Here is a 22,152-nt window from a genome sequence, read left to right on the forward strand (position 1 = left end):
CTTGGACCTATTGTAATTACATTTTCTATCCTTTCTTTTCCATGTGCGTATGATACTGTATGCTTGAATATACACAATAACAATTCTAGGTATTCATAAAAGGCTATGAATCCATTACAAACTACAAGCTGCCATTTCCACTGTTCCAACCATTCGCTTGTCTTTTTTTTTTTTTGTTATCAGCCCTACCTCAAGTTTCAACACGCCTTTAGCTTTGGTTGCTTTTTAAGAATTCTTCAGTGATTGAAGCAAAAAGGCAATGCGTCCTCTCATTTCCTCTACATATAATGTTTGCTTCCTTCCTCTGCCCCGGAGGCAAATGCTCCAGGCGATGTCACTCCCCTAACATATACACTGAGATCCGGAAAAGCTCCATTAATGATCATGGCTCTATTCCCAACTGAACTCCAATGTTCCTCTGCTAGTTAAATGACAATGTTGACAAAGGATATACAATATTACTCCAGCTGCTACAGAAGTAGCTCTGTGACATTTGGGGCTTCTTCTTTTTTTCCACGTTAAACACCATTAGTACATTCAACACCTATTATACGCCTATTATTTAACCAAAGGATGGCCATTAACATCCAGGTGTGGAGCAGCACAAATAAAACAGGGCTTTTTCTCTTTCCAGTTTGGCGTTCTATCTAAAACCATTGTATTCTAAAATACTGAGGCCTAATTGCTTATAGTTTGTGTACATAGAATATTTTGACCTGCACAGAAAGCAGGAAATGACTCAAAAATTACCCTCAATCAAAAACCCACACAGAATATCAGTCATTATGAGAAAAAATGCAAGCAAAATTCATACATGGAAGAGCACTTTCAGCCTTTTCCACGTGCTTACCAACTCCTGAAATTGTTTCCAGGAGCAGATCAGACTCACAGTTTGGCACCCTCAATTTACACACTATACCTCTGTTCCTTAGTGGATAATGTTACTTTCCTATGAGAAGGCAAGATACCCTATGTTAAATCTATTATAGAGGAATTAACACAAGAAGAACAGTTTTCGGATGAACAGCATGGAGTCTTCTCTAATTAAAAGTAGGTACAATGGACAAATAATTAGGAAAGATGTATCCATCGAAGAAGGTATAGTGAAGAAAGTGGAATACAAACAAGCCTATACAGTACTTTTGCACTGTAGCATTTTACAGAGTGTGTATGGGGGTGCAATTAATATATGTACATTCAATTCCTGTACCATTCGTATAATATTTTAATGTCATATAATATTTTATGCAAAATTGCATATATTATGGGTAATAACAAGTGCACTTTTCTGTGTTTTTAAATACACTAAAATAGTTGGAATAAAATAATAAGGAAAAACCTGTGACCTAATTAATGGAATTGGGATTATCTCCACTTTTCTACTCCATGCCTTCCCAGCTGGTAGAGAACAGCAGTATTTGGCAGATGAACTTGGAACAGACAACTCCATTCACACTTAATATTTGGAGGATTTGGAACATCTGAATAGGACGCGGTGGCTCAGTGGGTTAGGACGCTGAACTTGTCGATTGGAAGGTCGGCAGTTTGGCGGGTCGAATCCCGAGTGCCGCGTAACAGAGTGAGCGCCTGTTATTCGTCCCAGCTTCTGCCCACCTAGCAATTCGAAAGCACGTAAAAATGCAAGTAGAAAAATAGGGACCACTACGGTGGGAAGGTAACAGCGTTCCGTGCTAGTCATGCCGGCCACATGACCATGGAGACGTCCTCGGACAAGCGCTGGCTCTTCGGCTATGAAACGGAGATGAGCACCGGCCCCTAGAGTCGGAAACGACTAGCACGCATGTGCGGGGGAACCTTTACCTTTAAAGCAGACGTGGGAAACCTGACTCAAAATCTATTTCATTTACAATAGGGTAGCCATAATACAAGCCATTATCTATTTCATTGTCACAGCTATGTATGTTGTTCAATTACTTTCCAGCCTGATTGCACCGATAATATACTGATTTGGTTATTATCACTCATTCTTCAAGTATGTGATTCCACAACTCCCGAAAGTGAATTTGGGCAACCCTCGAGGTTAAAAAAAAGTTTCATTGTAGTAGTAATATTGAAAAGTTCCTGCTCAATTACTGTAGCCAAGGCAACATTTAAAAGACCCCATCCAAGTTACTTGTGCCTCTTAGGGGTTGTGACTCACAACAGAGAATCTGCAAGTATACGAATTAGATCCATACAACTGTACACCTTCTTTGCAACAGCTGCATTATAATATGGAAATTTCATGCTCAGAGAGCAGTGCAACCTACTGTCTAAATGCCTGATGCAGTCTGGGTTAGGAAGGAAACATACTGGGTTATATATATACATACGTTATATAAACGGGAAAGTTTTCAAGATTGTTTTTCTGTATCCAATTACACTAATGCCACTGCACAGCTACTAGTAATATACAAAGGCTACATGAGGACTGGAATCCAGAGGCTTGGTGGATCCAGGTACTAGTGTACATATCAAAGAATTACAGCTTCACAAAAGAAATCTTTTCAAACCATAGTTTATATAGGACCATCTCCTTACAGCCACTTATGTGAATTGAATTTCATCACATCCTGGATTAAACAGGCAACCTGAGGGGATATTTATAATCTATATATTAGGGTCACCTTGTGGTGAGATGGGCAGCAAACAAATTAATTATATACATACATACATACATACATACATACATACATACATACATACATACATACATTTCTTCCCTTGTTGAAAGCCAATGCAGGAATAACAAGTTGCTTATCTCTGGTCCCTGCATGACATTTCCACCCCCTACTCTCTTTTTTGCAAATTTGGCAAGCCACCTGACTTAGGACACAGGTCCAGGAACACAGCATGCTTCTAACAATTTTTATTCTACAGAACTTCAAGGCTGATCCACAAGTCCTAGGTGGGTAGTTAAGGGGAACCTGACACCCACCCCTACCCCCTTGCTTGCTGTCCTGCATTTTTCACAAGTTCCCAAGCAGGAGGATAAAAAAAATTGGCTTTTAGAAAACAATTTCCACCATGGAGCAGTGACACGAAGGACTGGTCCTTTCTTAAAAGTTCTCCAATGAAACAGTAATGCTTTTTGTTGTTGTTTTTTCACAAATCCACCGTGACACTTCAGTAGTAGACCTGCCTCTTGTCTTTTTTGTTTGTTTGTTTTAGAAGTTGCTTGATGGAACAGAGAACAACTGTCTTTGGTTTTGTTTTGTTTCCACCGGGCGGAGTTGGCAAGAGTTCTGCCAGTTTCCGCTTCTAGTGAAACCGTAACATGGTGGAATTGTCTTTTTTGCGGGGGAGGTCGGGCATTTTTGAAAAAGGGGAACCCTCGAAGCCGGGCGTCAATACCAACCCGAGACAGCACAAGGGCAGAGGGTTCAACTTCATTTCCAGCCCATCTCCCCACGGGGAAAAAAAGCCGCGACTCTCCCCCCCCCAAGCCTTTCGTGAGAAAAGATTCTGCTTCTGTTCGTCCTTTAGGAAGTAGTGAGGAGAAACATCCCCAAATCCCAGCTACTCCCTAGGACTGGACTCCGCTGGCTTTGAAGGAGGAGCGGCGGAGAGGGGAAGAAAGCCGTCGAAGGCAAAGCGAGCGAGACGCCTCAAGCCCAGCAACGGGCGGCGCTTCGAGCTCCCTCCCTCCAGTTCCCCGGGCTCAGCCTATTGTGGAGACGGCTCTTTCCCGTCCCAGAAGAACCGCTATATTTAACGCGCTGCAAATAAACGCTCTTCGCCGCCCTCCCCTCTCCGGTCCCGTCCCGTCCCTGGAGGACGGCCGCCGCCGCCGCCGCTGCCTCGTCACCAACCTTTGCCGCCGGCAGCCTCGTTGCTCTGGTTAAACTCGAAGAGGAAATCGAAGTCAAACTCTGGGTCTTCCTCCAGGCCGCTCATGGCTCGACAGGCAGAGAGACCCGGCAGGGCACGAGTGCGCCCCGCCGCCGCCGCCTCCTCCTCTCCCGGGGCTGCAAAGGGGCCGGAATGTCCGCCGCCTCCCCCCACCAGTCCCGCAGGCACCTGTTGCAGAGGGAGCGTTACTGCTGCTGGCTAGCCCGGCAAGGGAACTCGCGGCCTCGGGGGGGTCGCGCCGGCTTCTCCGCGGTCGGGCGCTCCACTCCGGCCGCGTCTGTGACTGGCAGGTCCCAGGACGCCCAGGCAGCCTCCCCGGGTCGCTGGAACGTGACCTTTGACGAGCGCGCCTGGCTCCCTTATCTCGCTATCGCTGCCTGTCTGTGAGATCCTCCTCCTCCTCCTCCCTTTGTTTATCTACACCCGGAAACATCAACAATCTAGTTCAGGGGTCGGCAACCTCGGCTCTTTTATGACTCGTGGACTTCAACTCCCAGAATTCCTGAGCCAGCGTAGCTGGCTCAGGAATTCTGGGAGTTGAAGTCCACGAGTCATAAAAGAGCCGAGGTTGCCGACCCCTGATCTAGTTGCTCTGCTCGGCAAGCCTCTCTGGGTTCCTCATTTTAAAATAACCCCTCGCCGCTCGAGTTACAGCCCGAAGGGGTTCGGCCCTGGCCTCGCTCCCACCCCGGGCTGGGCCACCTAGCTAAGGGGACCTCTGGGCAAAGCCGGCCTTACCGTTAGCTGGAGTGAAATGGCGGCTGGCTTGGGCTAATTAGAAAAAGGGCAACAGCTTTGCCCGGGGGGGCCTCTGAATTATACCTGGTTAGTAGTGGAATGCCAGGGCCGTGAGGTTAAACCTGGAAGTAGAAATATAATACATGGAAAAAGGCAATGAGGAATTGGAATCGGATTTATTTATTTTTTATCAGCCCGGTTTGGGGTTTAATTATTTATAAATTAACAATTATAATTAAATTGAAATGATAAATTAAACAATAATTTATTATTGCTGTCCGATTTTTATTCGAGAAAGCCCGATGGATGTAGTGGTTTAAGGCGCCAAGGTAAAAACCAGGAGGCTGTAAATTCTAGTCCGGTCTTAGGCACAAAGCCAGCTTGGGCCAGACACTTTCTCTCAGCCCTAGGAAAGTTGCAATGGCAAACTATTTCCGAAACCTTGCCAAGAAAACTGCAGGGAATAGTCCAGGTGGTGCCAGGAATCAACAAAGACTAAGACGCATACAAACACACACTTTTTTATTCAGGGGATTGCAATTTTAAGAACTTTTAACCAACTTAACTTTGTTAGAACTCACATACGTTGTCTCAATCTCTGCTTGTAGATTGTCAAGCAACCCAGTACTAGGAGATAAGATATAATCAAACAAAACATTATTTGTATTTCTTTAAAGAGGTTGCTATATTAATTAGTCCCAGTTATTACACTAGCCTTTCTCAGATGATCATCCTTCAGCAATAGGATGTCTTCAAACAAAAACATTCTTTTCTGTCATTGTCTGAGGAACCTTGAAGTAATAGCAGTGTGCTGGCAGCAAACAGAATAGTATTCTAAATATTAAGACACCTGACTGTCCTAGACATTCAGTGAGGCACTTCTTACCTTTATTTCTCTCATCAAAGATTCACCACTTGAGACTGTGGGCTTCACCTTGCTTAATAGGGAACTTTAATCCTGCTGTCAACACTGTAATATATGTGCATCTATGATAATACCTAAATGTCAACAGTGGTGCTTACTGATCTGAATTTGGGGCAGAACTCAGTAGATTCACTCAGCCAAATGAAGAGACACATACCTACCCTATCATGGTTTTGAAATGAAACAATATGCATTTATATCTAGAGAGATTTATCCTAATTTTACATGATTATACCCAGAAACTAAAGATGAAATGACAACATGGTGAGTACAGAAGTGGGAGGCAGCCAGTCCTTTTTTTCACCATCACCCAGGAGAAAACTGGAACCAGCTTTCTTCTCTTCTTTAGACTTCTCTAGCTAGCCCAGACCCAGGATGCATGGCAGGCTGAATTCCTGATCAGGGTGAGATAATTACAAGGTAGGTAGAACAAAGTAAGTCCAAAGATAACAATAACAGCTCGTGCATGTTTGCTATTGATTCATAATGCTAGCTCCACATGCATGTAAAATAGCTATTTCCTTCAGCTTGTCCCAAGTCTTCCCAGGTTATCCTACCTGATAAGCCAAACCCTTCTCTAGAAGGAAAGCAAAAAACCAAACAAACTCCAAACTGGAACTGGCCCTCCCTCTCTTCAATGTTCACCTGAAACAGAGATCCTTCCTCCTCAGAGTTTGCATTTCCCAAGTTTTGCTAGTCTCTACTTACTAAACAAATTGGAAAATTTGCCACGATTAGGTCAACATTAATGCATCAAATTCACTTTTAAGTGTATTGCTATGGACTTTCAAAAATGTTGCCTAAAATTCTTTAACACAGCTTGGAAATCTTGTGTGGTGGTTTCTAGTGGGTATTTAATTTTGGTCCATCTCTATATTTGTTGAAAATATCTTTCCCCATTTCCCTTAATTTTCTGGAATCTTTTTCTGTAAGGAAATGAGGACTTTGAAAACTACAAACGTAATTGCCCAACTTCCTACAAAGGGTAAAAATTATATTATGTCATAAAGAGTCATCTTTCAAGATATACAGAGGTTAAGTAGGAGGTGAAATAATGAACTGGCTGAAAAGTGTGAAAAAAAATCTCACTTGGAGAATTAATGATAAGGTTTGTATTTCACTTCCCCAGCAGACAAAATTCCAACTGCTGAAGGTTTCCAATTTCTTAGATCACACTGATCAGAAAACTCAGGTATCAACTCCTGATGTCTAGACTGGCACCAATAAAGAAGTGGTTTGCCAGTGACGTTCACTCTGATTTTCCAGGCAAGCTTACAGCCTTCAGATTAGGTTTGGCCCTGTTTAAGATTAATTAGATACTGCCATAAATGCAAGAACCAGGTGTATTCATGAGAGATGAGGGTGGGGGTAAAAAATATCCAAGTCGTTTAGGAAGAAAATGGCAGAAACTTAGTAATTATCATTATTACCATATGTTACTCAGTTGCAATACCACTCACTATAATGGCTATAAAAAGGTAAAGGTAAAGGTTCCCCCGCACATGTGTGCTAGTCGTTTCCAACTCTAGGGGCTGGTGCTCATCTCCATTTCAAAGCCAAAGAGCCAGCGCTTGTCTGAGGACGTCTCCGTGGTCATGTGGCCGGCATGACTAGATGCCAAAGGCGCACGGAGCGCTGTTACCTTCCCACCACAGTGGTCCCTATTTTTCTACTTGCATTTTTATGTGCTTTCGAACTGCTAGGTTGGCAGAAGCTGGGACGAGTAACAGGCGCTCACTCTGTTACGTGGCACTCAGGATTTGACCCGCCAAACCGCCGGCCATCTGATCGACAAGCTCAGCATCCTAACCCACTGAGCCACCGCGTCCCTAATAATAACAAAGGCTATAAAACTCTATAAAAGGAAAGCTCAATAGGAAATGTTCATGTGTTATGTATCAATAATACAGATTCCAATGCACTAAGTCAGATCATTACATTAAAAAGCATGATAACTTTGAGATGAAAATTCAGGATAATTAAACCAAAGAGCTAAGACAAACGTGAAGTTCATTTTCTTTTATTATGCTACAATTCTATATGTGTTTACATAGAAATAAATCCCACTGAGATCAGTGAGGCTTGGTCCCAGGGAGCTCGAAATGTAATTGGGCTGAAGCTTTATTCAAAAAATCAAGTAATATGTATGATGGTAGGATTTTAGTTTTAACTCCCCAAATTCAGAAACAGAACACTTCTAATTTCTTTTTCTCCTTCTCTGTCTCTCTCTCTCACAAACACACAAATTCATTTTTCTTTGATATGCACAACTAGGGCACAGAAAAGAACATTTCTAATTTCTTTTTCTCCTTCTCTGTCTCTCTCTCACACACACAAATTCATTTTCTTTGACATGCACAAATAGGGTGTAACTATACATTTATTATTAACTTGTTTCACAAAAGTTGTCTAGTAGAACAGTGCTTAGTAACTGTTTTTGGGATGTATTTACATGTGTTTTTAACTAGAAGCAGTCATTTCAGTGTTTTGATGCTAATTAAAAATAAAGCTTGTAACAGACAAGGTTTTAATTCTGTGTTGGGAGACATAATGCTTTTGTGTTTGCCAAAATAGTTTTAAAGTCTGCCACATGCAAATGACCTCACCATTCCAGAAACTAGGACTGTGGAGCTCCTAGATTACTAAGGCTATATTTCAAAGAAATGTTTTTAATGATGGAAATGGTATTTCTCTGTAGACTATGGGAATCCCATTTCCAGTCTGAGACCTGAAAAGCCCATCATCAGGAAAATATCATTATTCCGTGAAAGTCATTATTCTCATTCTCCTCTCAATTTCCATTTAAGAAATGCTATACTGCCTTACACATTTTCTGCAATAGTTATTCTACTCCATCAAACAGCTCTTCCTGGTTTCCCATTTAGTAGTACAAATAATGAATATAAATATAAATATGAATATGTTGGGAAATGCTGGCTCTTATCACAATGGCTTCTGTTATTCTTAGCAGCAGATCTGTTTTATCTTCTTGAAAAATATATTTATTTATATTTCTACACACCATCCATTCTCACCCCTCCAGCATCTTCCTCATTCTCCTACAAAGTACCTCATGATTGTTTCTCATGAGTAGATCAGTACTGCCTCTAGCTGGCCAATGAGAGAGCATAAAAATGGTGTTCTCCAGCCATCGTTCCTCTATCTTTATTATTCTGCCCTTGTTTTGAAATGAAGCCAATGCCATACTTTAAGGCAACCAACAATTATGGATAAAAGATGGTGACTTCACTCCAGAAGGGAGGGATCTGAGGATCCCTGGCATAGACAGAGTTCCCACCACCAGTGCGCAATGTTATTCATGGCTGGAGAAGCAGCTGAACTGGAAAATAATCTGCTTTCTTGCAGAAGGCCTCAGGAAGACTTATGTATGGGTTCATCAAGATTCATCCTAGCATTGCTATGGTGCAAACAAGACCAAAAGATTCAAGAAAGAACTTAGATTGCAAATATTTGGGGTTGCGGGTTACATACTTCTGATCTCATATTTTTGAGTTGATAAAAATGCTTACAAATGAACCCATACAAACAGGTCTAAGTAAGGAATTGCTATTTTTAATCCTTCATCCTTCTGCTCCCTTAAGTGAAATACACACATATAAAAAGCAGGATAATTTTTATATCAGGTGTAAATTTGACATTATAGTCCACAATCCATCTAGAACAGACATGTCAAACTCGTGACGTCACATGACGTCATGCAATGTATTGGAGCTTTTTCACCATTGCCGGCAATGGGGTGGGTGCAGTTTCTTTATAATGCATCCGGCCCATGGGCCGGCAGTTTGACACCCCTGATCTAGAAGTTAGATATACAAAAACTGTTGAAGCCAAAAGATGCCCACCATATATTAATTTAACATTAGTTATAGCCATGAGCTTTAGATCTCAGACTGAAAAACCCTATGTGAACATTTAATGGAAGGTTTTCCCCAAATGATGGCAGCAGACTACTATACTTAACAAAACATCTTATTTATAATCCGATTGGATGAATCAACGGGATTACTAAAAAACATTTTTTGAAACTCAGCACTGGGCATGGATGGACCTAATTCATAAATCACTTAAGCATAAATGACATGCAACCAGGCTTTAATAACAAAGAAAAATCTGCCCCAACCTCAATAGTTCTTATATCATTGTGGTAGAAACAGTTTCTTTCTGCTTATTTATTTTAAAATAATTTGGGATGCCATGATATGGTTCTCTAGGCACAATATACCAGGAAAAATAATCCAGGTGAGACTGTATTGATCAGATTTTTATGAGGAAATTTGCAGTCTCCAGTTTACAGACACTAAGGGGAACTTGGCTGTCTGTAGCAATGACACCTAAAGTTAGCAGTCATCAGTACTAAAAGAACTACCCCAGCTTTTGATCAATACGTGCATACAATGTCTATCTTTAAAGCAATGTGAAATTGGGATAGGAATATTTTTTTAAGAACTTTAAAAATGTGCAGCAAGCTGGGAACAGTAGGAAAGATTAATAAATTAAACTTTATTTAAATGTAATTAAATTTGTTTAATTAATTGGCATAATTGCAATTCATGCATTTAAATAATTTCCCCCCTCTTGGCGCACAATGTGAACCCCTTCTAGAAAGTTTAGAAAAACAGCAGGAACTTTAACAGCAGTGCCTGCCCCCCCCCCCCCGCCCAAACCAGGGATCGGTTCCATGGAGAGAAGTTTTTCTGCGGACTGGAGGGGGCGTGGTTTTGTGTGCTGCCTGCATCCTGTGGATGGGGCTTCACTTGTTTGTGTGGCCCAGTTTCTGGCATGCCGCGGACTGGTGGTTGGGAACCCGTTTTAAAGTATTCCTATTTCAACTTGCCGATCACTGAAGTAATCTTTGTTGAGCTAATCTGTGCTTCTAGGATCAAAAGTAAAGTGAGTGACTAGTACAGGTAGTCTTTGACTCACAACCACAATTGAGCCCAACATTTTTTTGCTAAGCAAGACAGTTGTGAGTTTTGCTCCATTTTACCATTTTTACTCTCACAGCTGTTAAGTGAATCACTGCAGTTGTTAAGTTAGTAACACGGCTGTCAAGTGATTGCGGCTTCTCCACTGACTTTTTGTTTGTCAGAAAGTTGCAAGAAGTGATCACATGCCCCCCGACACTGCAACCACCATCCATGAGCGAGTTGCCAACTGTCCGAATTTTGATCACGTGATCATGGGGGTGTTGCAACAATCCTAAGTGTGAAAAAAGGTCGTGTCATTTTTTTCAGTGCTGTTATAATTTTGAATGCTCACTAAACAACTAGTTGTAAGTCAAAGACTACCTGTGTAAAACGTGTGATGTTTATTTCTAGAATGCCTCCTATGAGAAAGATGACTGCTGTCACATTGTTGAATTCTTTTAGTATCGAGCAAGAGTTATTTATTTAGTAATGTATTAGTAACACTATGTATAATTTATCTTGGAGTTGGTTTTTGTTTGTCTGAAATCCATCCTGGAAGTCCCACTGAAGGGTGGTACAAAGGTATTTTTTATCTTTGGTGAATACATAAGAGGGCTAAAGAACTTTTGGAATCAGGTATGTATCCAATTTTTGAAAGTGGATGTAAAATTGATACATGAAGCTTTTAAGGATGGTGAATACAAAAGTGAAATGGAAACATGGGACTTCATTTTTATACATGACGTTGGCTGCAAGAATATTCTATGCACAAAGATGGAAAGAGGAGCATATACCGGTACCTACAAATGGAAAAAGGGATTTTGACATTGATGGAGCTAGCTAGAGACAACAGTCTGACTAAATTTCTTGTGGCTTGGAAACCACTGTTAGATTGGATAGGATAAAGAGAAAAACGAAATTTTGACTTTGGGATTTATACTTAGTGGAGGAAGAAAGCAGTGCATCACAGAACACCAATTGAGACCTGGTCCCCAAAGCTGGAAGTATTTTAAGATCAGTGAATATAGGAAGAATTGTTGCTAGCGGGAACTAGTAGTAAAATATCTGATACAATGGTTGAAAATTAACGTAAACTGGAACAGTATTATACTGATTACTGGGTGTGTGTGTGTGTCTATGTCCTGAAGGAAAAAGGTGCTGAGGAATGAGATGTTGCATGTGTAATGTTGAAAGACTTATTTGCCTAATATTTTAATAGATACCTTTTAGCTGGCTCTTGCTCACATGCACATATATAAAGTTCTGCATTCTAAAACACACTGGGGGGGGGGAATCCAGTATGCTCACGAGCTCATGATTAGACACCTGGGAATAGCCTGATCAAATGCAAATGAATCAGATTAGTGATTCACAAGTTGGCTTTCTGAGGAAAATTGAGCCAGCATAGTGAGTTACTGTTGGACTATAACCAAAGTTAAATCCAACTACCTTCATATTTGTTATGGGGATAAAATAAAGGAAGATCCCCATGCAAGTTGCCTTCAGTTCTTGGATAAAAAGTGGGATAGGAATATCTGACCAAATAAATGCGTATCAACTGGAAAAATCTAGTAATGGGTATGAAGCCATAAAGGTAGCTGATAATTTTAAGCCATTTCAGAATACAGTAGAGCAGAATAGAATTAGAATATGTTTATTGGCCAAGTGTGATTGTACACACAAGGAATCTGTCTCTAGTGCATAAATTAAAATCTGGTGGCACCTTAACCACCAGCCATCTTATATGTCATCAATAGTGTAAAACTAGCCTAGCAAACTTCCTCAAAATGCTGAGGGTGTGAAAAATTGGATGGAAGACTCTCACGCTCAGAAATTTTGTGGGCAGCCTTTAGCTAGGAATATTTATGAACATTCTGGCTCAGTGAACCTTACTTTCTTTTCCTTTTGTTTTTGAGGCCCATTTGGGAAAGGCCACAGATTCTACTAAGGCAATCTCAGGTTTGGGGGTATTGTTAATTAGCAACTTCATTTCATTTTATTTTATTTACTTACTTACTTACTTAATTTGTTAAACTCATTTATCTCCTGACAAACTTTTTAATTATATTTGTACTTTGTTATTCAGGTCTTATTACAGTTGGTTGCAGTCAGCCAGATGTTTATACTGGATTTAGCTATCTACCTATTGAGTCCTTCCCAAGGACCTGGGATAGGCAGATGTTGTTATTTGATGGTGTTAAAGGTATTGTCGCAGGGTGTAAGTTGTTTCAAGTAATGTTGCCTTTTGCAAGTGATGGTGATTTTGTCAATGCTTAAGCATTGGTACTTAAGCAGTGCTCCAATGTTTTGAGATTGCATCCAAGGCGCCTGCACTATTGGTACTATCTTTACTTTCTTTTGCCACAGTCGTTCTACTTCCATTTGCAGGTCTTTGCATTTTGTGTTTCTTTCTCTTCTATTCTGTTATTTCCAGGTACTGCCACCTGCTAAGTCTGGGGTGTTATGTGGCAGGTGCTTGTCTGTTGGAATTCTAAAGTCCCAAAGCACTTAAGTGTCTTCGTTTTCTATTACTTTGTCTATTTTATGTCTCACCAGTTCTTGCTTGCAGGCAAATGGCATTTCTTACAGATATTCCAATACACCATTGTTGCTACTTTGTTATGCCATTGTTTGTAATCAGTCTGTGTTATCTTCTTGCTAACTAAACGGTCCACTGTTTCTTCAGCTTCTGTACAAAGGTGGCATCTGCTGTCAGTTATTGTTATTATTATTACAATATCATTATCAAAATGATATGTTTATCCAAGTGGAAATGTAGTACAAGAAGTTCACCTATATAAAGTATAGGAAGTTCTGGCTTACCATTTTTGTATGCAAGAGAGAATACAGTTCAGACCACACAGACAACCCGATGCCCTCTAGGAGTTTTGGATAATTCCCATCAACCTTAGCCCGCATGATTAATGAAAAAAATGTTACAATTATGGCGTTATAGTGCAAACCAAATGTTAATCTTGCTGTCTGCTCTATTCCACAGGTATATACAGTATATGCATTTGAGAACTATTTTTTATGGAACACATTTGTATGACTTACAAACCAAAATAGAACTTTACCATTAAATATATCCAACTGATATTTCTTTGGCACCAACTGATTCTTCCTGAGTCTGGAAACTGCACATCTCCCACAGTTCCATCAAATTTGCTCAGAACTGTTTTGGTCTCATTTGGGCTTTTCCATTTTAGATAATGCATTGGATTGTTTCCTTTAAAGCTTAGGAAGATAAACCAATGGTTAAAAAGTCCACTAAACAACTGGAAATGTGGTGCCTATAAAACATAAAACATAAATCGTTTCAAGCAGATGTGTAATGTTGTACTTTATCTGTTTTTAATTTTCTCTCAAGTTCAGGACCTTAGTAAGGCTTAATTATAGTAGCATTCTTTCTGCTATTATTGGTCTTCCACAATGAAAACTGCCCACGGAATGCCAAATACATATTACACACAACTGTCTAACTTGTTAAAAAAGTAATTAATTGACAGTATTTGCAGTTCCCCTTTCTTTCTGCTGCTCCTTTTTGAGTTCTGCCTTATGACTTAAATTTCAACAAGCCTCCTTAAGTCAAGATGAAAATGTTCTCCGTCTGTTTTTATCTTCTGAAAATTTTCTATATGAATTCTATAGAGGATTGTGTGGTCTTTGCATAGAGACAGTAGGCTTTTATAATGTAGAAATCATTAATTTCTAGCTTCACATTCAATTAATGAATTACATTTTTAGACCTATGCCCCAATTTTGAATCCAGATAATGACGGCTGTCATAAAATACAATGAAACAGATAAAACAATAATTTTAAAATGTCAGAAATTGTCAAAATATGTTAATGATTACCTAAAAGAAAGAGAAATCCCACAAAGAAAAGTCTGAGTGAGCTAAAAAAAATCCTAATGTGGCATCCAAAAGAAATCAGCCAATGCTAGTTGAACCACATAGTAAGATAAGACTAGACTGTTGCAGCAGAAAAGACCTGATCTTGGAATATGTGACTTCTAAGAAAGGCTTCTTATGCATCTGGTCCGATAGGGTGGACTGCCCCATGGAAGCCACTCAGAAGTGGCAAGGTCATCAAATGGGATGGGGCCTAAGTGAAATAAAATCAAAACATAGAAATATTCTATATGCAATCTTCTGATCTAGGTGCCTGTTTGTGAGCAAGAAAGAATAAATATGAGCTATATGGACCTGTAAAGTTTTTTAAGGTATCTTTTTAAAAAGCCTAAAAAAAGGCATGAGACTTCTCTAAAGGAATACAGGGCAGCCTCATTAACTCCTGCTTTAGTTTTTATTACCAACCCAAAATATGACAGAAAACCTCATTGTTTCCATAGGCCTATCCACACATCCTCATCCACAAATGTCTCTGAAGCACATGGAATCTAGTAGCTAAATATCTGCTTTTCCTCCCAGAGGCCCACATTGCGCTGGGCCTTCAGGCTTGATTTCTCCTTTTGAGGAAGTGCCTCATTTTGCTTAAGTTCCTTGATGTTTTCAGTTAGGATTGGCGGACATCAATGTCCACAGCCATCAAAGCAATGGCTGAAGTCAGACCCAACAAGAATGTTCTGCTACGGACTGCGTAAAGGCATGAATTAGTTCAAAAGGAGGCCTTTGGACGTTTTCCAATTCAGAGTACAATCAGTAATCAAACTAGGTAGATAACAGTGGGTTTCTGCATAAATAATTAAATCTAATTATGGAGGAAACAATCCAGATAGCAAAAATATTGGTGCAAGAAACCTGTACCTGTAATGCTGCCTATTTGACAGTACCACTTTGATCAAAAGAGACTTGCAATGGAATCCAACTATTTTTTTTCCTAAGAAGTTATCTTGGATTTCAGCCAGGGCTGCATCTCCGTCTTCTGGATAGTATCTGTCTTTCTCCATAAGAAGTCTTTTAGAATAAGTATTAGGCTGTGAAGACATTTGAAGGGGGCTTTGCTCGGGCAGCCCTGGTATGTGGGTCCTTGACACACACATACATGCTCAATCAACATGGGACACTGCCATGCCAAGGTTTAAAAAGAACCTCAACACTTCAAGAATGACTTCAAGTGGATTCACAAAGTTCTCCCTACAAAATATGCATAGGATCACATTATTTGTGGGATTTTGGCTTGCCTTCAAATGTCTAGAGTGCAATGTTTTATCTGGGAAATCCACAAGGAAGGGATTTCATGACTTTGTGCAATGAACACACTAATATATTAAGTATTTGTAAATCAACTCGTATTTATATAGTTTATAATCCATTTTCTCATCTAGAGGCCACTCAAAGCATTTGTTTTTTTTCCAAATAGAAGAAATTCTCTGAAGAATGAAGATACGGCTTTTCTGTACGTCGTCTTAAGATCATTTGAAAAGATGCATCTGATCTCAGGCCTGTCTAGTTCCACACACACTGCTTATTGTAAGCAATACAAAGCTTTTGGGTAAGTTTTAAGTAGGATAGATGGACATTAAAACTTCTTCATATGTCTCAGTAACTAGTACTAATTCTGGTAATGGAGTAGTGCAGGGGTCCCCAACTCCCGGTCCATGGACCAGTGCCGGTCCGCGGCATGCCAGCAACCAGTCCACACAAACAAGCAAAGCCTCATCCACAAGATGAAGGCAGTACACAAAACCATGCACCATCCAATCCGCAGAAAAACCTCTCTCCAAGGAACCGGTCCCTGGTGACCAAAAGACTGGGGACCTCTGGAGTAGTGCATTCTGGTTTTGGCTTATCTTTCAATGCAAGAATGCAAAATGTTGTCATTTAATGTTTATTATACACTTTCTGTATCACAGGAAGGGATATTGAATTTTTCAACTTATCATGGTATGAAAGGATAGGTATTCACAGCCAATCGAGATGATATCAAAATGATACTACTTGATAGAAAAAAGACCAGGTCATAATTCTACATTTATGTTCTTTTTCTTTCTTTTCTTTCTTCCTGACTTCTCTTTTTATTTTTCTTAAATGTTTATACTTCTATTAAATTCAAAATTCTAATAAAAACTGATTCTCCAAAGAGATAGTATCAATATTATCATGTGTACGCAGTGTTGTTAGGATACAAACTCTGTTCTTACATACTTGCATCTGAGGCTGATTTCAGAAGAGTAAAGATGAATATGATTGGGCTGCCCATCTGCTTGAATCCACTTATTCCCATCTGTCTTGTTTATAGACAGAAGCGTCTTTGTTTACAAACCACTTATATCTGAATCGCTATAATAAAACCTAGCAAGAGAGATTGCCTTTGCTTCTGTGCAACTGTTACCTAGCAAGAGAGATTGCCTTTGCTTCTGTGCAACTGTTAATGATAATAATAAAAACCCTTTTCACAAGGACATACAATAAGCTGTCACACCAGAAAAGTAGGCTTTACAGTTGGAATGGCTGAAAACACTGCTTAGTAAAACAAAACGTATTTTGAAGATAACCCAACCAATAAAGCAGTCACTACAAGAGGGTGCCGTTTTTGAAGTTTCCAACTGTTCCTCCACTCTAAAAGAGAATTTATTCATATTTTTTTTTGTAAACACGACAAGCGGTTTAAATTATAGGGTGTGCTCTATCAAAGCTTTTTTTTTCTTTTTTAAGGCATTTTTCATCATAACCCAGCCTGCGCTATAGAATGTTATAACATTTAGCGGTTACAAGTAATTGGATGGACTGGGATGAATTCTGCACATTGTTAACTCTGTGTAAGGCAGCGTTTCCCAACCTTAGGAACTTGAAGATGCGTGGACTTCAACTCCCAGAATTCCCCAGCCAGCATAGCTGGCTGGGGAATTCTGGGAGTTGAAGTCCACGCATCTTCAAGTTCCTAAGGTTGGGAAACGCTGGTGTAAGGCATTGACACGTACAAGGAGGACCCGGGCAGGCCGGCAGCTGCAACACTTGAAAACTCCCACTGAGATTCCTTTGGTTTCCCAGGGCTGCCGCACTATCTGCCCTCCGGACGGGGCTTTCAACCGGTTTCGGTCGCGTATCCAAGCCACCTACCCGCGCCTCACCCAGCCGAGGGCAATGTCGCCCACCCCAAGGACCCACCACCACCCCTCCCCAAAAGAGCAAGGGAGAGCAAGTGTCTCCTCGTCGAGGGATTCCGGACTGGCCAATCCTCGGGGCCCAAATCCGCGGGAAGGAGGAGACACCTATTGGCAAGGCGTCGCAGCGGGCGAACCCTCAGGGCGGCTCTGGGGAAACACCAGGGGGACACCGCCGCTTCCCTCCTCCCCAGGCACGGCCACCAGCGCCGCGACCCGGCCAGCCGGTCCCGCCCGTCGGCTTTCGCGCGCCCGCCCGCCCGGGTTTCTCCCCCCCCCAACTCCCGCCGTCGCGGCTCTCCTCAGCCTGCGCTCAGAAGCGGGGCGAGCAAACGTCAGTCAAAAGAAGAGGGTGGGTGGAGGGGGAACGGCCGGCCGGAGAGAGCAAAGCCGAGCAGGCTCCCGCCGAGCGCGACTTTTACCTTCCTCGGCCGATTTCATTCTGCGGCTGAGACGGCTTTGGCAAGCGGAGCTCGAGTTCTCTGTCACCCCCGCCGGCAGGCTCTTGGAGGCGCGAAGCGGCTCGGAGTTATAACCGGATCACCGCCGGGGCATCCGCTTTGCCCGAGGCGATGGCGGGGAAGGCAGAAGAGGTAGATGTGGCTTCTCTCTCTCTCTCTCTCGGTCCAACGTCCCGCTATGCCGGCCACCCGGCGCCTCTCTCAGGACAGAAAGGGCAGAGTTGAGGTTGGCGCTGCCCCGTCACCACAGCATTGGAAAGGCCAGGCGGCGGTGACGGCAGCTGCTGCTTATTGGAGGACTTTTTTCGGAATGAAGTTTTTAGCTCGGCTCTGAGGCGGCGGGTTTTCCTTTCCCCCCCCCTCCCGGGGGGGGGAGGCGGCGTCCCGAAGCGGGCCCGGGCAGGAGAGGCGGCGCGCGAGGGAGGGAGGGGTCGCAAGGCGAGCGCGAGGGCTCCTGCTCCCGGGAGAAGGGAGGGAGCGCGAGCGCGCCCGCGCGCCCGCCCCGCCGGCTCGAGGAAGTTTTAAGTCTGGCGCGCTCTTCTTCCCTTTCTGCTGCCGCTTTATTCGAGGCCGGGGTTTTCTTTGCTCAGGCAAGTTTGCAGAATCTCTTTTGAAGTCTTTCTCTGACGCACGGCAACCCGTCGCTGGTTGCCTTTTTAAAGCTGGAAAACACCCCCCCACACACACCACCTCCCAGTCCCTCTCCCCGCCCAGCGCAGCGTGATGTCACAGCTCCCGGGAGCGACTCTGCGTTGCTTTTGCAAAGGAGCCAGCGACCGGGAAGGGGAGGGGGGGTTGGAAGCCGAGCGGGAAGGCCGAAAGAGGAGTCCCATAACCCCCCCCCCCCAACCCTAGCAACCCGGCTTCTGTGCCGAAGGAAGTTGACACGGCTTTTCGAGAGCCGCAAAAGGGGTTTGGGGATGACGTGAGCAAGGGAGGGTTAGGGGACTCCCTTAGTTTCAGTAAATACGGGAGGGAGGCAGGGGTGGAAGAAGGTTTGGGAGCTTACGCGTGCTGAAATTATGGGGGGGGTGCTTTAAAAAAAGAAAAGTCGAATTCTCTGGAAATTTGGTAAAGAGCGCCAATCGGCAAGCAAAAGGAAGGAAAGTCCCATTTCTGTAGAAATATTGAGAGTGGGAGGGTCCCGACCAATTAGATGTAATTGACATTCTTCTTGTTCTGTAACTCTTTTGAAAGCAGCGCGATCGAAGCGGGGAGATCGGAATTTTAAATTTGCAGCTTTTCCCGACGTAAAGGCACTGCCCGCCCCCTCCCTGATGAAATTGACAGTAGAGCCTGCAGTCGCTGTTAGTGACTGTCAGTTTCCCCCCCCCCCCCATACACACACACACACGCTTCTATTTTAGCGTGTCTCCCGGTGCACGCGTTATATATATACTGTATCGAGTTTTTTCTTTCCTTTTCCCCAATTGTCAAAAGGAGGCTCGCGGCTCCTTTCCTGTTGGCAAAAGGAAGATCTGGGCGGTGAAAATATCAATTAATGTCCACCCGGCTCCGCCGCTTGGAGTTCCAAAACAGAAGCTGCCTTCCTTTTTCTTGGGAAGGAGGGGGAGAGGAAAGCAAGCCAAATCAACGAAAAGGGAAGTCGGGTTTTCGTTTCCTTCTGCTCTGCGGAGAAAGGTGTCACCTCGGGCATCGGCTTCCAGGGTTGACCGAACGGAATGGAAATCGTAGCGGGGGCGACGTTTCCTTGCCCAAACAAAGTTCCGGAGGACAGAGAAAGTAGCCACAGCGCTGAACTCGCAAGGAGTTCGGGCCGTGGCAGCCACGTGCGCACGCTGTTGTGCAAAGTTTAGCGCCCCTGCAGTTGAGAAGAGGAAGAAGGCGAACGCGTGTGCGTTTCTCGGCGTGTGCAGGTTTGAAGGCACTAATAGAAAATGGGGAAGAAAACGGGGTCCTGTCGCAGTCGCTTGGAATAGGTTTCTTTGAAATGCGAAAGCTTGCGCTGTCCTCATTATCTGGGCCACTCGTGAACTGAGTGCCTTCGTCTCCACTGTATCAAACAGGTTCCGAATGCTTTTTTTGGGGGTCGCTCCTAACAGTTAAATGGGCATTAACTGTGGGCAACTGTGTGGTTAAAGCCAACTACAGGACGCGCCATCGCCATTAGGTCCTGTGCAGAGCACATTGGGCAGCGGTACGGCTACAGTACAAAATGGATCCAATAAAAATTAATAGTTCCATCTCTAGCTTATTTTCCGAACTGCTTCGGTTAAAGCCCCCGGTAGTTCAGGGCTCAGGTTTAACTGGCCCTGATTTTGTTGCAACTCCAGAAAATCTTGGCAAGAGCCACTGGGAGTTGTAGTTCTGTGAGCTTTCTATGCACCGTCCTGGAGTCCTTCCTATGATCCACCAATACTGCTTTTCTGTCTCCCAGCAGTTTCTCTTCCTCTCCCCCCCACCCCGTCCTCTTCTTAGGCAGCTTCTCCCAGTGTGTGCCTGTCGGAAGTAGCTTCACCCTTTCCAGTATCTTCTGTTTCTCCTCGGCTAACTTTCAGGACTTCGGGGAAGCGTGAAAATGTTTCTCTGTGGGTAGGCGGAGAGCGGGTAAAACATGAGCAAGGATTTAAATGGGGGTGGGTGGGTGATTAACGCTAATTGTCTATTTAGTTTTTGGTTTATTTTAGAGTTCGGGGACTTCCCGTTCCGTGTGCAAGATTACATGATACGCCACATTTCCCAGGTAGAGGAACCGGCGACTGACTAGACGCGTTTGATTCTTGAGCAGTAAAATGACAATTCATTGAATGGTTAAGACGTAAAGAGAGAAAGCAATCTAATTTAGTTACAAAAGAGAATAGGGATTTGTTGACTGTCGGCGGATTAGTCAGCAGACGTAAGTCCGGACGTTCAAAAAACGTATGTGCAAGTTAGGAAGGGCCGCACAATTGAAATGCACACCGAGTCACACCCCTCCTTGTCCGTATTTTTCCTGTGCAGAAACTATTATACCCGCCTGTGTGTTCATAATCTTGGCCACCTGCACTGCCGGGATAGCCCAGTTGCCATCATTACCACTCCAAAGCTGCGGACCCAGACTTATTACACATTTACACAACATTTCCATCCTCTCTAGTTTCGCGAACAAGAAACAAATGGAGCACACTTGAATTGCTCGCAAAAAGATGCTTTTATTACGGATGGAGAGATGGATGAAAGATTTATTCCCAATTACATTCGCGCTCCCGTGATTAAAACTACGCCTGGGGTGAGGCTTTGGATTTCATCGAGGACCGCTCATTTTTCTTTGAATCCCCGTCAGAAGACGTAAATGCGCAGAGCTGGCGGCCATCCAAAGGCGACCTGTTTGCGTGAAGGGGTTACCGCACTTCTAAGAATGCAGAGACTTTCCGCGTTTCGCGAGCCAGGTTCACAAACCCGAAGGTAACAGGTTGTGCACACAGTGGCCGCGCAGGTCGCTCTGCCAACGTGCCGGTGCTCGTGTGTCTACGCACGCCCTTGCTGTTGCAGTCGGTTCTTCTCGGGATGCGCGTCCTTCGAGGGCGGCTTGCAATCAGCGCGCCGTCGAGCCTGTCGAGCCCATCCTATTTCTCCCCCACCCCCATTTTGAAACGAGGCTGCAAAAATAGGCAGCAAAAATAGGCAACTCCTCGTCCAAGCGCCTCTTAAGGGCTCGCAACTTGGGCGTCCTCCTGGATTCGCAGCTCACTTTTGAAGATCATATAGGAGCCGTGACCAGGGGGGCTTTTGCCCAGGTTCGCCTGTTGCGCCAGTTGTGACCCTAACCGGACCGAGATGCCCTACGCACAGTCACTCATGCGTTCGTGACCCCCCTCCCGTTTATACTGCAACGCTCTCTACATGGGGCTGCCCTTGAGGACCACCCGGAGGCTTCAGCTGGTGCAGAATGCAGCCGCGTGAGTCGTGATGGGGGTCTCCTGATACTCCCATATAACACCTCTACTCCGTGAGCTGCATTGGCTTCCGGTTGCCCTTCGGGTGAGATTCAAGGTGCTGGTGATGACCTATAAAGCCCTAAATGGCGAGGGTCCAGGATATTTGGCATCAAGCTCCCTTCGTCCAGTGTGCTCCCACAGGGAGGGTCTTCTCAGGGTGACGCTGGTTAAAGATTGTAAAGACACCCAGGGGTAGGGCCTTCTCAGTGGGTGCACCTGCCCTGTGGAACCAGCTGCCT

At 43.5% G+C, this 22,152-nt stretch overlaps 1 protein-coding gene across 6 annotated transcripts in view; it reads right to left on the reverse strand.

The window, feature by feature from the left end:
* The window catches only part of NFATC1 (nuclear factor of activated T cells 1), a 131,663-nt gene extending 113,296 nt beyond the window's left edge, over nucleotides 1-18,367 (reverse strand). For 4 of the 6 annotated variants that reach the window (XM_083361186.1, XM_083361183.1, XM_083361182.1 and 1 more), the window contains exon 1: nucleotides 3,813-4,250. In XM_083361186.1, coding sequence (XP_083217312.1) covers nucleotides 3,813-3,897 — 85 coding nt within the window. In that variant the 5' untranslated portion in view covers nucleotides 3,898-4,250. Of the gene's footprint in view, nucleotides 1-3,812; nucleotides 4,251-17,936 lie in introns of those variants that run through there. The other 2 variants (XM_083361185.1, XM_083361184.1) reach the window with 1 other exon arrangement.
* Between the last annotated feature and the right edge of the window lie 3,785 nt (nucleotides 18,368-22,152).

Source organism: Vipera ursinii (genome assembly GCF_947247035.1).
Source record: "Vipera ursinii genome assembly, chromosome: 3".
NCBI lineage: Eukaryota > Metazoa > Chordata > Lepidosauria > Squamata > Viperidae > Vipera > Vipera ursinii.